Source organism: Solanum lycopersicum, chromosome 6, assembly GCF_036512215.1.
Source record: "Solanum lycopersicum chromosome 6, SLM_r2.1".
NCBI classification, from domain to species: Eukaryota; Viridiplantae; Streptophyta; class Magnoliopsida; order Solanales; family Solanaceae; genus Solanum; species Solanum lycopersicum.
This window is the reverse complement of record NC_090805.1, coordinates 46,274,443-46,287,166: the sequence shown is the minus strand read 5'-3', so window position 1 is coordinate 46,287,166 and position 12,724 is coordinate 46,274,443. Positions and strand designations below refer to the sequence as shown.

The window sequence follows — 12,724 nt, the reverse complement described above, 5'->3', positions numbered from 1 at the left end:
AGACAAAAGAAAATATACACTTCAATCAAATCACGAGAGAAGTGAGAACTATGATATCCTAACTTCAATTTTTGTAGTAGAAACAAAATTATTATTGTTTAATCTCTTCTCATCTATTTTAAATTTTGATAAATAGAGCCCTTTTAATACTTATCACTAGTAAAAAAAATGTAAATAGTCCGTGAATTAGTTGGGAAAAAATAAGTACCACTAAAATATTATTCACTTATATTATGAGAGCTTGATAAGAAATTAAAAATGTTACCCATATTCATATGCCGTATTTGTTCTTTAAGTCCATTTCAAATATTTAATTACACTTAATATTTTACATAAACCGAGTGTTACTTATTTGACAAAGTTTATAAACATATATTTTTTTTTTAAGAATAATTTTTAGGTGGAAAAGAAAATTAGATATAGTGGAGATATCAATATTGAATATCCAAATAAATGAATGAAAATTGAGTATATGGATAGGCCCATCCACATAAAAAATGGTATGCCCCTTTATTCTATATGGGTTGGTTGAAACTTCCCATAAAAATCAGACTCAGCTCCACACCGAAGATTCGGATAAACCGTCAAGTTGTCGCCACGTGTTACTATCAACTTTCAATAATTATTAGTGGGGAAGAGTACTTGTTCATATTTACCACCTTATTTGATTGGCTGTTTTTGGGATAATTGGCTGTTTTTGGGATAATGCACAACTATCCTCAATCTATGTTCGAAATTTTAGAGACATATTTATATTATATAAATGTTCTATTATCCCTTTAAATTTATTTTATAAATAATTTTATACCATTTTTCAACCTATGTGGCACTATTTTGTGGGTTCAATACTGGTTGACTTTTTTTTTTTCAGACTAGTGCCCTAGTGCCACGTAGGTTGAAAAGGGTATAAAATTACTTATAAAATAAGTTCAAAGATAATAAGACCTAAGTATAATATAAGTGTGTCTCTGAAATTTTGAGCATAGGTTGAGGAGATATTTGTGCATTTTTCCGTCCTTAATTAATTTAAATACAAAATTTATATCTAAATTTTATTACATTATATTAATTTAATTCATAATATTAGATAAATTTGATGTGATCATATATTTATTATAATATTTTTTGTAATACAATATTATGATGTGGTCCTTATCACCATCACACATGTCTCACCCATTCTATATAATTCCACATCTCTATACAAACTCTCTTCCGCTTTATTCGGGTTTTTCTTCCTTTCAATTTCAATAGGTGTGTACGGTTTTCAATTGACGAAGTGTATGTTTAGTCATCAACACTTTGTATAAATTGATTTTTTTATTGATTCGTGGAATCTTCCAGAAAGATGTCGAGCGTTTGCAGTGATAAGTCGTCGTCGACGCCGGCGGTAACCGGCGGCGGTTTTGGAGGAGAAATCATGTTGTTTGGTGTGAGAGTAAAAGTGGATCCTATGAGGAAGAGCGTGAGTCTGAACGATCTTTCACAGTACGAGCAACCGAATGCTAACAACAACAACAACAACGGCGGCGGTGATAACAATGAATCCTCTAAAGTGGCGCAGGATGAAGGTTATGCCTCTGCAGATGACGCGGTTCAACATCAGTCCAACAGTGGTCGCGAGCGTAAGAGAGGTGAGATCTCCTGTCCTCTTCTTCTATTTTTTGTTGCTAATCGGCGTGTTTTTATGATCGTCTTCATTTTTCATTCGATTCGGTTATTTCTGTCAGTGCTTAGTCAATTAATGTCTACTCTGAGTGAAGTTTCTATTAGATTCATCGATCGTTTTCTCTGTTATGCACAAATTTTTGAGTTATACTCTTCTATCCTAATTTGTGTTGCACAGAGTCAAATTGATAGTTTTATCACGTGATTTATATGTAATTGTTTGAAATTAATTCCAAAAATGATGGCCGAATTTGTAGAATTTTTTTTGGATTCTGTAGAAGGGAACTCGTTTCCCTCTGTCTAGATTTCAGGACCATAAATATGGTTTTGATCTAACCTGCTTAGCTTTGAATCCATAAAAATTGATTTCTGATGAAGTAGGGTTGATTTTGTTTGTATTAGGAGTTCCGTGGACAGAGGAAGAGCATAAGTTATTCCTTTTAGGATTGCAAAAAGTTGGAAAAGGAGACTGGAGAGGAATCTCTCGTAACTTCGTAAAGACTCGCACACCGACACAGGTTGCAAGTCATGCTCAGAAATACTTCCTCCGGCGAAGCAACCTCAACCGTCGCCGCCGTCGATCTAGCCTCTTTGATATCACCACTGACTCGGTATTCATTTTTTATTCATGTCTTCCATTTATCAAACTTGTTTCTCACCCTTATTATTAATCGAGTGAAATCTAACAATTTCTTTGAATTACTACAATTATATTTCTCTCATTTTGCCATTTATTGGTGAATTTCCTTTGAGTAGGTGGTAAGTGATTGTGTATAGAGAGAGAAAATTAGATGGTTTGATTTTAATACTTCGATCTTATCACTCTTTAACAGAAGGAGTAGTAATGTGATTCTTTCATTGTTCTTGTTTTGAATTGATATTGATGCTGGGTTTTTGTTGTTATTCTTTTGTGTCTTTTCTCTAATAGATTCTTTTTCATTGGTGTCAAGTTCTTTGTTTATACTTGCCTTCTGGAAAAGATAGAAATATTGAATTCTGATGAATACAAACTGCCACTTGGATATTTTGTTTTTCAGATTTTCCATTTCTAAGGTTCTCTTTCTATGACAAGCAGGTATCAGTAATGCCAATAGAAGAGGTGGAAAATAAGCAAGAAATCCCAGTTCCAGCACCAGCAACATTACCTCCTGTAGAAACTACCAAAACCAATGCATTTTCGGTGGCACCGGCTGTTGCTCCTATCATATTTCCAGTACAGGTTAATAAGTCAAGAGAGAATCCAACTCTGTTTCGACATGATCATGCGAATTCATCGATGCTAGTTGGTCCTGTTCCTATGTTTTCAATGCCTAATCCATCAAAATCGATCGACCTTAACGCCAACCACAATTCAACAATCGAGCCATCGTCGTTGTCACTGAGATTATCATTGTCACTTGATCAGGGACAAGCATCATCTACTAGACACTCGGCATATAATGTGATGTCAAGTTTCAGTAATGGAGAAAGCATCATCCGTGTGGCATGAGAGAGATCAAAGGATCTCTGGAGAAAGAAAAAAAAGAAGAAGAAAAAACTAGGACAAAGAGTGAGTAAGCTGGGTTCATAATTATATTAATCTTATATATTGAGGAAAAGTTTATGTAAGGAGATATCCATATGTGATTAATTGACTAGACTTTTGGTCCTGATTTGTACAGACCAGAAATATGTCATGCTTTGTGGTACCTATTTAATGCTACTCTTATTTATAACATCAAAATCCCTACTACTAAAGTAGTTTTCCATGGAAAAACACAATGAAGATACCATCTTTGATGAAGAGTGGTCCTATAGATATGTATGTGGGTGGTTGTATGAGCTGACCATGTGATAACATTATCCAAATCCTGATTGGGTGCATGTGTTAGGCAGCAATTATGATTTTCTTGAATCCTAGTGTATGGGTTGTAAGGACGGTGTAGCATTCCTCTAATTGGTTGCTTGCTTCTTTTTGCCCTCTTTTCTTCTTTGGATTCTACTTGGATTCTCTACGGCTGCCAAATTGTTTTGCCTAAGACACATGGAAATCGATCCTTATGGGACAGGTCATTAGATCATTGTTAACAAAATTAAAGTTTTTTTTCAAAAATAAATGGAGTACTGGAGTACTAGACACGTTTTCAAAAAAATAATAAATTTGATTTGACATGATAGAGTAATTAAAAAATCAATTTGATATACATTGTCTAAAATAATTGATCGAATTGAGCTATTTTACACAGACATGATAAAGCCTTTTTTATACTTATTGTCAAATGAGTTGAAACATCAGTACTTTTGAGTCGGCAATGCTGCTTATGAGTGAGTTAAAAATGAAATTGAAATATTTTGGTAACGATAAACAAACAAACAAACAAAAAAAAGATATTTTGAGTAGTGGTTTCAGTATTATTGGTCCCTATCGTTGTGCATTTGTGGCCAATGAATCTGGAAATTCAAATTTTACAAACACACTAAATAAATAAAAAATAAATAAGGTGATTGATTTTTTATTTATTTAAAACTTGAAGCATATAATTACTCAACATAAACACTAACACGTACAAGTTAACTCGGATATCATCAATTATTTTAACAAATATGGTTTGTTGTGGAAATGCAATTACATAATTGAAGGGTGAATTAGAGATCGTCACGTTTACACGCAATAAAATTAGGTTCTCTATTTGAGACCAACAGATAAGGTGAGGATATGTAGGGTGAAAGAAAGATATTCCCATTTTTTCTTCAACAATATTCTCTTGCCACTTGACCACATATATGCATTTATTCCCTCTAAGGAAACTTTTATTTACTTCGATAATGTGCTTTTTATAAAGACAGTTCTATTTATGAAAAAATCTCTTACTAAATATAAAGGAATAGTTACCGACTAAATAAAAGTAAAGAATACATCAAATTAATTTATAAGATTTTGGTGAATTGCATATAATACAAGTATCTAAGTTATACGTTAAAAAATATCGATCGTTAAGAGGAAAACTAGGATAAGATCAAATATGATAGAGTCTAAAGGATGTTAATCAAGAATCGACCCGTCTCAATTGCTAATACACTGTTATAGACCTCCATGTCATAATTGCAAGAATAATATAGCTAAAAACACAACACAGTGGGACCTATATAAATAAGCAAAACCAACTTTATGGAGTCTGAATATTCCATGTAGAAACTTATAGTATGTAAATAACAAAATAAGTGCATGAAAATAGAAATTTATAGTTTTGGAGAAACCTCAATTCACCTAAAAGATAACTTGTTTAATATCAGAATGAGTTATGCTTCAAGATGGATATGATTCATATAACCGATTCCAACTAGATTCATATAACAAACTCATATTACAGACAGAAGATCAATATCAAGATGTAAGCTTCTAGCCTTCAGTAGACAAAGCCCAAAGGGACACAGAAGGAGAAGATTCTTCATCACTATGACACTAATCATAAGCTTGTTCTCAAGAGAAACAAAGCATATTATCCAAGATAGACGAAGACAATTATTCTACGCGAAATAGTAGAAGATGGAAATAAACACATGGTTAGAGGTACAAAATATGACTACACGAAACGAGGTGGAGGTGGAATGATGAATGCAGAAAAACTCATTGCCTCGTTTGAATCATGACGATTCTTCTCATGCACTCTTCTAATGTAATCAGAGGCTCTACCATCCACACACTTATCATTAACTGCATACAAGGAGGATTTACCATTTTCAGTTGGCTCAATCAAGTAGGCAACCGGCTTTTTGACATTCACCGGCTTCTGTGACCTTAAGCTCTCAGGGAATTGTGCTGTTGGTGAGCCTTTGATGAATGTTGCAGGAATTTTACCGCCAGGTGATGGTTCTGTTGCGATTCCCAGGCTCATCCTGGCAATAGAGAATGACGATAGCCGGATGACATTTGTTACCATCTTCATTGACTTCTCACAGAGGGAGTCGTTGCTTCTGCTTTTGTTCTTCATGGCAAATGCTACAACTTCTTAACTGCCAAATACTTTCAAGAACAGAGAAGGTGATTGCATATATGACAGGCCAACGACGATGGATATATATAAAGTTAAAAAGAGTATAAGCTCAGCTGATTTCTCATTTTTGTTGTTAAAAAAAAAGACAGAATCTCCCTTAAGTTTCATCCATCCTAACAGTAACTTTATTAGTGCTAAATCCTTTTCTCAGTCATGCAATAAGATGTTTTCTCTATTTTCTATATGTCCAAATGGAACTCAGAAGAATAAAAGGAATATATGCTGCTTACCTTTCTAGTATCTATAAGCAATATTAGACTTTTGGGACACTGTCACAAGAGCTAACCCTTAAAGAAACAATATCTAATGATCATATAAGCTATCCACGTGATTAACGAGTCTCCCCTCCCCGCTCCCCCCCCCCCCCCCCCAACAAACTAGGTGGTTGTTAATGAGCACAAGCTAACTTATCCACTTAAAAGTAACTGGAATGAGATGCCTTTCTACTTTCCATATACCATATGAAGCTATAATTTATTTAAGTTTCATTAAGTAGTCACCACTCACCAGTTCTATTCCACTGATTCCTATCTTTATGCAACTTTTTTCCACAATATCTAGATAATGGATATGTACTGAAAATCATTCTATTCACAGCTCAAAACTGTGCCTCTTAGAAGTACAATAAAGCCAGCATATTTTGGAAAGGAGCAGGTCGAACTTATATAATGACAAAACTATTGCTCCACATGGTTATATGGTTCATATTTTAATAACCATGTCATATTTCATCGCTTCCCAGAGTGATACCATTAAATATCTCACCATTGGGGATAACTCTACACTGTTGTTAATAGAAAAAATGTCACATCCCTCAACTGTTCACAGCTCATTTCGAAGATAAACACCATAGTATAGGAAGTTAGATCCATGGATGCTTATTTTGGCATGTCTTCAGTTTTTCTGTTCAAATACCTACTTAAGGACAGTCTCAGATTCTAAGGGAAACAATTCACATGGAAGTACAAAAAACTCTTGCAAAGTCTATTACAGAAGTTTGATCAGTTTACATTTGTGCAAGCCTGTAAAACAATAAGGCATACCCTGCCACAGACATCCACAACCAAAGGAAATATATAAGGAGAAAAATCAAAAGACAATTCATTCCCCTGAAGGATATGTACTCATATATCACTAGTGCACCAACACAACCCTCAATTTGCTCCTCTATTAAGTTTTTGAACCAAATGCAGAATTCATTAGCATTTTCTAATCTCTACAATGCAACAAAACAAAGCCCTGGAACATCCTCTCTTTTCAGCTCCCCAGTGTACATATTTGAATGATTTTATTACAGCTATTTCTCATTAATCATTTCGAGTTCTTGAATACTGAACAACTTAGATTAATTTTCTATACAATTTTGAAGTTGAAATATAGGGACTAAATCATCACATGAGTGAAAAGTGTGAACACATTCTTAGATTCTCTTGCAACAGTACAAAATAATAGAAGAAAATATAACCTCCAGAGAGCATCGAATAGACGAGGTTGAGAGAAAACATAGAAGAGCAGGTAAAGAAAAGAGCTACACAATCAAAGTCATTGATTGATTTCACATCTTGTCCATAAAGAAGAATTGAGCTTACAATAGTACACAAAAAGAGTTAGAAAGATTTGCTTTTATCATGATACAATCTGATCCATACACTTCTCATGATCCTCTCTCTAAAAAAGAATGACTTACAATAGCAAACTAAAAGTTCGGAATTTTGTCAGGATAAAGACTTAAATCAACTAGAGGAGAGCCAAGGATTTGGTGCTACATAAGTGTAACCTTGAAAGTGTTCGCCTGTTGTCGGAGTAGATGCTGGTGAGTCATCCGGTGGCATCGTAGTCCAACATTTATCGAAATTGGCTGTGCAATCTCTGCCAATTACATCTGGTTTGAACTTAGGCTGTAGTTCTCTGGCATCAAGTTTCTTCCAGTTGATTGTGCGGAACCACTTGTGACTTTTGATCTCATCCCCTCCTCTTGGTCCACTGCCTAATCTTTTGGATGGGTCCTTCTGTAGCAACTAAAGGAAAAAATTGCAAGTTTTCATTCAGTTGAATTACAATCACTTATCTAAGAAAGTATGGGCAAGCATTCAATTGATAGTTTGTACATACTCCTTTGAGCAGAGAGTGAGCTTCACCAGTCAGACGTGGTAGAAGTTTCAGTTTCTCGCTGATGATCTTCTCCTGAAGCTTCTTTCTATTTGCATGTGTGAAAGGTGGCTGAGAGAAATGAGAGTCAACAGTGTTCCAATTTACAAAGAAAAATCAGTCTAGTAATAATGCAATTTATAATACATTTCACATAAAATAGGCTGCAGAGAATGTCCGATGAACTGTCTATGCTTGTCACATGCTTTGGCATTACTAAACACTGCATGAATCTAGTGTCCAAATATTACACTGCAAGCAAATGTTCCAACCAGTACTTAGATTACCTGACCAGTCAGCATCTCATACAGAAGTACCCCAACGCTCCACCAGTCAGCATCTTTATTGTGGCCCTTGGACTGTATAATCTCCGGAGCCATGTATTCCATGGTTCCACACATTGAATTAGATCTGCTTGATTCATCAATCTCTTTTGCCAGTCCAAAATCTGTCAGCATGACCTGGGTAGAGAAAATGATATGCTTAAGAAGAGGAATGAATCAACTGCAATGTTCAAAGGAAAAATGCTACATATTTCTTATTTCGTTTCTTCTTCCATGGATCAATCATGTTCCTGCAGTAGAGTACAGCAAGACTATTACATGTCCATCACCATCCATGAGAATATTTTCTGGTTTGAGGTCTCGATGCACGATCCCTCTCTGGTGAAGATGTGAAACAGCAGAAACTATCTCAGCAGCATAAATCCTTGCCTGGTCCTCACTACCCAAAGCACACCCAAGAGCTGAAGTTAGAAGAACAGAATGCATATTATGACTGGTTAGACAATAAAAAATACCAAAGGTACCTGAAAATCCCTTGTCTGTATAAATGATAGAAAAGATGTCCTCCATTTATAAAATCCAAAATCAAGTAAAGCTTAGACTTCGTCTGCAGCATATTCCAAAATAAATGATCAAGGACTGATATTGTTAATAAGAACAAACACATCAAAGGGCAAAAAAGCTTGGTCTGAGACTGTAAGGCATCAGTTCAATGATTTCGAAAATCAAATCACAGTAGCAAAATCAATGACAATGAGTACACCAAAGAAAGACAAAATCCGTGCTTAAAAAAGACATCGAGAAATATGGGAACTAAACAGAAAAAACCAACAAAAGTTCTACAAAATCATTAACTTCACTTTGAAATTGCCCAAAAAAAAAAAAAAATTCATCTTGGACAATGCCCAGGAAGATTGTTGACACTCTTTCTAGCTGGGAGGAGGCTGGGATTGGGGTAACAAATAGAAGCTACTGTAGGATCATTCCAGCTTGCATTGGTGGGCTATCTGGAAAGAAAGGAATTCCAAACATTTTGAGGCCAGAAGTAGCATTTTATAGAAACAATGTTTTGCTATTTCCTATTGAAGAACAAAGAGCTCCCGTAGATGCAGATCAATCTTAAAAGTTTTAGACTCATGTTAGGATTGAATTTTCTTAGCTTCTTTGTTCTCATAATTTCATTTGTAAATGGGTTCTCCAGTACGACCTAAGTACTGGTCTATAATACAAAAGTTAAACCGTTCAAAAGAAAAATTGTCCAAAAAAACCTTCACAAAGATCATTCCCGAAACAAAGACAATTCTGCATCAAAGGCAAATAATAATGGGAACTAAAAAAAGAAAATCGCGACAGAAAAAGTTAATGAGGTTCTCTGATATCGTCTAAATAAATCTACTAAAAGATCCAATCAAATATCAACAATCTGACTAGATTCTAGACAAAAACAGAAGTTCCACTTGAAATTAATTTCATTAGCATTAATGATGCTAAATAGTACTCCTAGTACTAATAAAGTTCAAAACTTGCTCATGTTGTCCCAGCTCAAAAAAGAAGGAATGAGTGACACCAGAATTCAACCAGATTCCCAAAAGAGTTTCCTCTTTTGATGAAAAGCTTTTCCCCACAGAGAGAGGCAAGGAAAAGCCTCATCTGTTAAGTACTTCTGTAACAGAAAATTAAATGAAAGGACGAATAACCATAGTACTAAATTTAGTTTCTGACTTGAAACCAAATAATTCCTAATACAAAAGATTATCTTGTTCTTGTACATGAAAAAGAAAAACAAGTAACATCAGTTCAGATTGATAACTGGAATAACACTTAGCCAAGTCCCTTAATGTGGACGCACTATTCTCACCAAGATATCCCTGTATTTATGTACAAACAACAACAACAGAACCAGTATAGTACCATGAATGGGGTCAGGGGAGGGTGAGTGTAGGTAGAGAGGCTATTTCCGATAAACACTCGGCTCAAAGAAAGCAAAAAAACACAACATTTATGAAGGCATAAGAGGTAACAATAGCAGGATAGTAAAACTATTTATGCATCAAATTTCAATCCATTAAACTGAAACTGAATAGACAAATTTATTAAGTCCAGTATAAGCAATTATTACCTGAAATGAGTATCTAAGCTGCACAATAAAAGGGTGCTCAACTTTGGTGAGAATATCCCTCTCAGCTCTCATATAATCCACATGGTTATTCTTGATTACTGTGTCCTTCCTCATCACTTTCATGGCTAATATTCCATCACCCTCACCCTCACCACCATACCCCTTCATCTTCACCTGAAAAACCTTCCCAAAAGAACCTTTTCCAATCATCCTCAAGATCTCAAAATCCCCTGGCCCAAATTTTGTTACAGCTGACCCCTCATCTCCACTAATCTCTTCAATCCCATCAGAACATTCAGTTTGGTGAGTACCTACATGAGTATTAACTTTATCACTATCACTTTCTCCCTCAGAATCAACTTCTTGGTGAAAAGGCAGAGGTTTTGAGAGAGTGATCCTTGGAGATGGACCCACAAAAGAGTGGGACCTACTATGAATGATTTGTGGGTCAGTTAGAAAACTGGAAGAAGATGAAGGAGAGGTAGGAGCACCAAAAACATCAGAAAAATCAAAGTCTGGATCAGTAGGAGGAGGAGATGATGATGAAGAAGAGTCAGGGATTTTGAGATGGGTCAGCTTGTTTGCTAACATGGAATGAATAGCCTTCTTCTGCTGAGCTGCAAAGGCCATATTAACAAGAATTCTTGAAACCCCTTTATCAATTGGTCAGCAAAAATATCAAAGATTGCATCTTTACTATTGTTATTTTTGTGAATCAAGAATGTGATTTAGGCAAGAGAAAGCCAGCTGAGATTGAACTCAGAGCAGGCTGTGAAAGAACAAGGGCTACATCAGGGATCTGCAGGGACTAATTAATGGAAAAGAAGAAATCAAGAAAGTGAAAGGTTGCAACTTTAAAGGGTGTTTGGAATGGGGGAAGAAGAAAAAGAAGAAGGAAGCTGTGATTTATGAGCAGAGAAGTAATGGGTACAGGGGATTTTGCAAATTACAGATGCATGAAAGAGAGAGACAAATGAAAGTATGGAGAGAGAGAGGAGGTAAGTGGGAAGTGAAATCCAACACGAAAACGAAATTGTTCTAAGCCCAACTTGTGCTGACCAACACCTCTTTCTAATAGGATACAAAATTTAGTTGGAGTTTTAATATGAGTTTTGAAAATTAGAAGAAATAAAATAAAACTCAAGTTATGTTAATGCACCTCGATACATGAGTTTAGTCCGGGTTTTAACGTGAATTCTAAATATTGGGCAGAAGAAAAAAAAGAAAAAATAGATGTTGATGTACATCATTTTGTATTATGTTGAGTAAAACATAAATGCTACCTAAAATAAAATAAAATAACAAAATTGTAAAAAGTAAAAAATGTTTACAATTTTAAACATAACATATCAAAAGATTAAAATTAAAAAATTTAAAGTCATCTTTAATAGTATAATAATTTATTGACTAGTTGCACTGCCATGTTGTTGACTTATTTAAGGCTATATATATATATATAATCACGTTTATATTGATACATATATCACGTTTATATTGATACATATATCACGTTTATACTGAACCTGAATAGGTAATTTGCATGCACATATTTTCACTTAATTGTGTCAAGTGATTTATTCTCACATTAGTTTCAACTATTAAAATATTTGATTTAATATAAAATTTTCTTTCAACTACTAAAATTATTTAATTTGATATAAAATTCTCAGTTTCTTGATTACGTGTTACTCCTGTCTATATAATATATATAAATAGTATTTGATGATTTTGAGTGGAACTCTCAAATCTAAGAGAGAATTTTCAACTTTTTCTATATTAATTTCAAGACCCACGTAGAAGTTGGAGCAAGCTAAATTATTGTTATTTGTTAGGTAGAGTCCTATGAATATGGAATAGGTCTCGGTAAAACATTGGTGCACCACTAAATAAAATTAAGAAAGAAACGTATAAAGTTAAATAACTCAACTTTCAATCAATTTTTTCTTTTGTAAAACGTTACGCCAACAGACAATATTATATCATTTAAAAAAATATATACATAATTACTTAATTTTACAAAGAAACCACATATTCACGCGTCCCACTATTAGTGTATAAATTCATCCCTTGCTCAAAGTATAAAGTTAAATAACTCAACATTCAATCAAGTACCACAGTTAATTTTTTTTGTAAGATGTACACCAATAGATAATATTATATCATTTTAAAAAATATATACATAATTACCTAATTTTACGAAGAAACCACATATTAACGCGTCCCAATATTAGTGTATAAATTCATCCCTTGCTCAAAGTATAAGTTTCATATAAAATCAAACATCTACCTTCTTCTTTTCACTGGAAAATTTGCATACAACTATAAAATAAGACAGAAACTTTGAAGTCACAAAGTAACACAATAACCAACAAAAAGCTGGATGAGATATATTTATGATACCAACACATAGAGATCTGAGAAACCAAGCAGGAAAGTAAAATTGCATCCTCCATAATGTGAGAGAAAACAGG

The 12,724-nt window shown here is 34.3% G+C and overlaps 2 protein-coding genes across 2 annotated transcripts; one reads left to right on the top strand and one right to left on the bottom strand.

Annotated features, from left to right (window-relative positions):
* The first annotated feature begins 1,216 nt into the window (after positions 1–1,216).
* On the top strand, positions 1,217–3,424 carry LOC101261036 (transcription factor MYB1R1). Its single transcript, NM_001320533.1, has 3 exons — positions 1,217–1,634; positions 2,071–2,279; positions 2,744–3,424. Exons 1-3 carry the CDS (start codon positions 1,349–1,351, stop codon positions 3,155–3,157), a joined length of 909 nt encoding a protein of 302 aa, NP_001307462.1. The 5' UTR covers positions 1,217–1,348; the 3' UTR covers positions 3,158–3,424.
* A 3,828-nt stretch (positions 3,425–7,252) lies between these two features.
* LOC101246352 (serine/threonine-protein kinase AtPK1/AtPK6) lies at positions 7,253–11,299 on the bottom strand. The gene is made up of 6 exons (NM_001320212.1): positions 10,254–11,299; positions 8,659–8,741; positions 8,453–8,573; positions 8,138–8,311; positions 7,815–7,922; positions 7,253–7,720 (listed from the first exon to the last, which is right to left on the bottom strand). The coding sequence occupies exons 1-6, from the start codon at positions 10,881–10,883 to the stop codon at positions 7,436–7,438; spliced, it is 1,401 nt and encodes a 466-aa protein (NP_001307141.1). The 5' UTR covers positions 10,884–11,299; the 3' UTR covers positions 7,253–7,435.
* Between the last annotated feature and the right edge of the window lie 1,425 nt (positions 11,300–12,724).

What these genes read in the sequence shown, in the direction of transcription:
- LOC101261036 (NM_001320533.1), top strand. Translation starts at nt 1,349, where the DNA reads ATGTCGAGCGTTTGCAGTGATAAGTCGTCGTCGACGCCGGCGGTAACC. An exon ending in TGGTCGCGAGCGTAAGAGAG is followed by an intron (nt 1,635 to 2,070) that starts GTGAGATCTCCT and finishes TGTTTGTATTAG; the next exon opens with GAGTTCCGTGGACAGAGGAA. An exon ending in TTGATATCACCACTGACTCG is followed by an intron (nt 2,280 to 2,743) that starts GTATTCATTTTT and finishes TATGACAAGCAG; the next exon opens with GTATCAGTAATGCCAATAGA.
- LOC101246352 (NM_001320212.1), bottom strand. Translation starts at nt 10,883, where the DNA reads ATGGCCTTTGCAGCTCAGCAGAAGAAGGCTATTCATTCCATGTTAGCA. An exon ending in TCATGGATGGTGATGGACAT is followed by an intron (nt 8,312 to 8,452) that starts GTAATAGTCTTG and finishes TTCTCTACCCAG; the next exon opens with GTCATGCTGACAGATTTTGG. An exon ending in ATGAGATGCTGACTGGTCAG is followed by an intron (nt 7,923 to 8,137) that starts GTAATCTAAGTA and finishes CATTTCTCTCAG; the next exon opens with CCACCTTTCACACATGCAAA.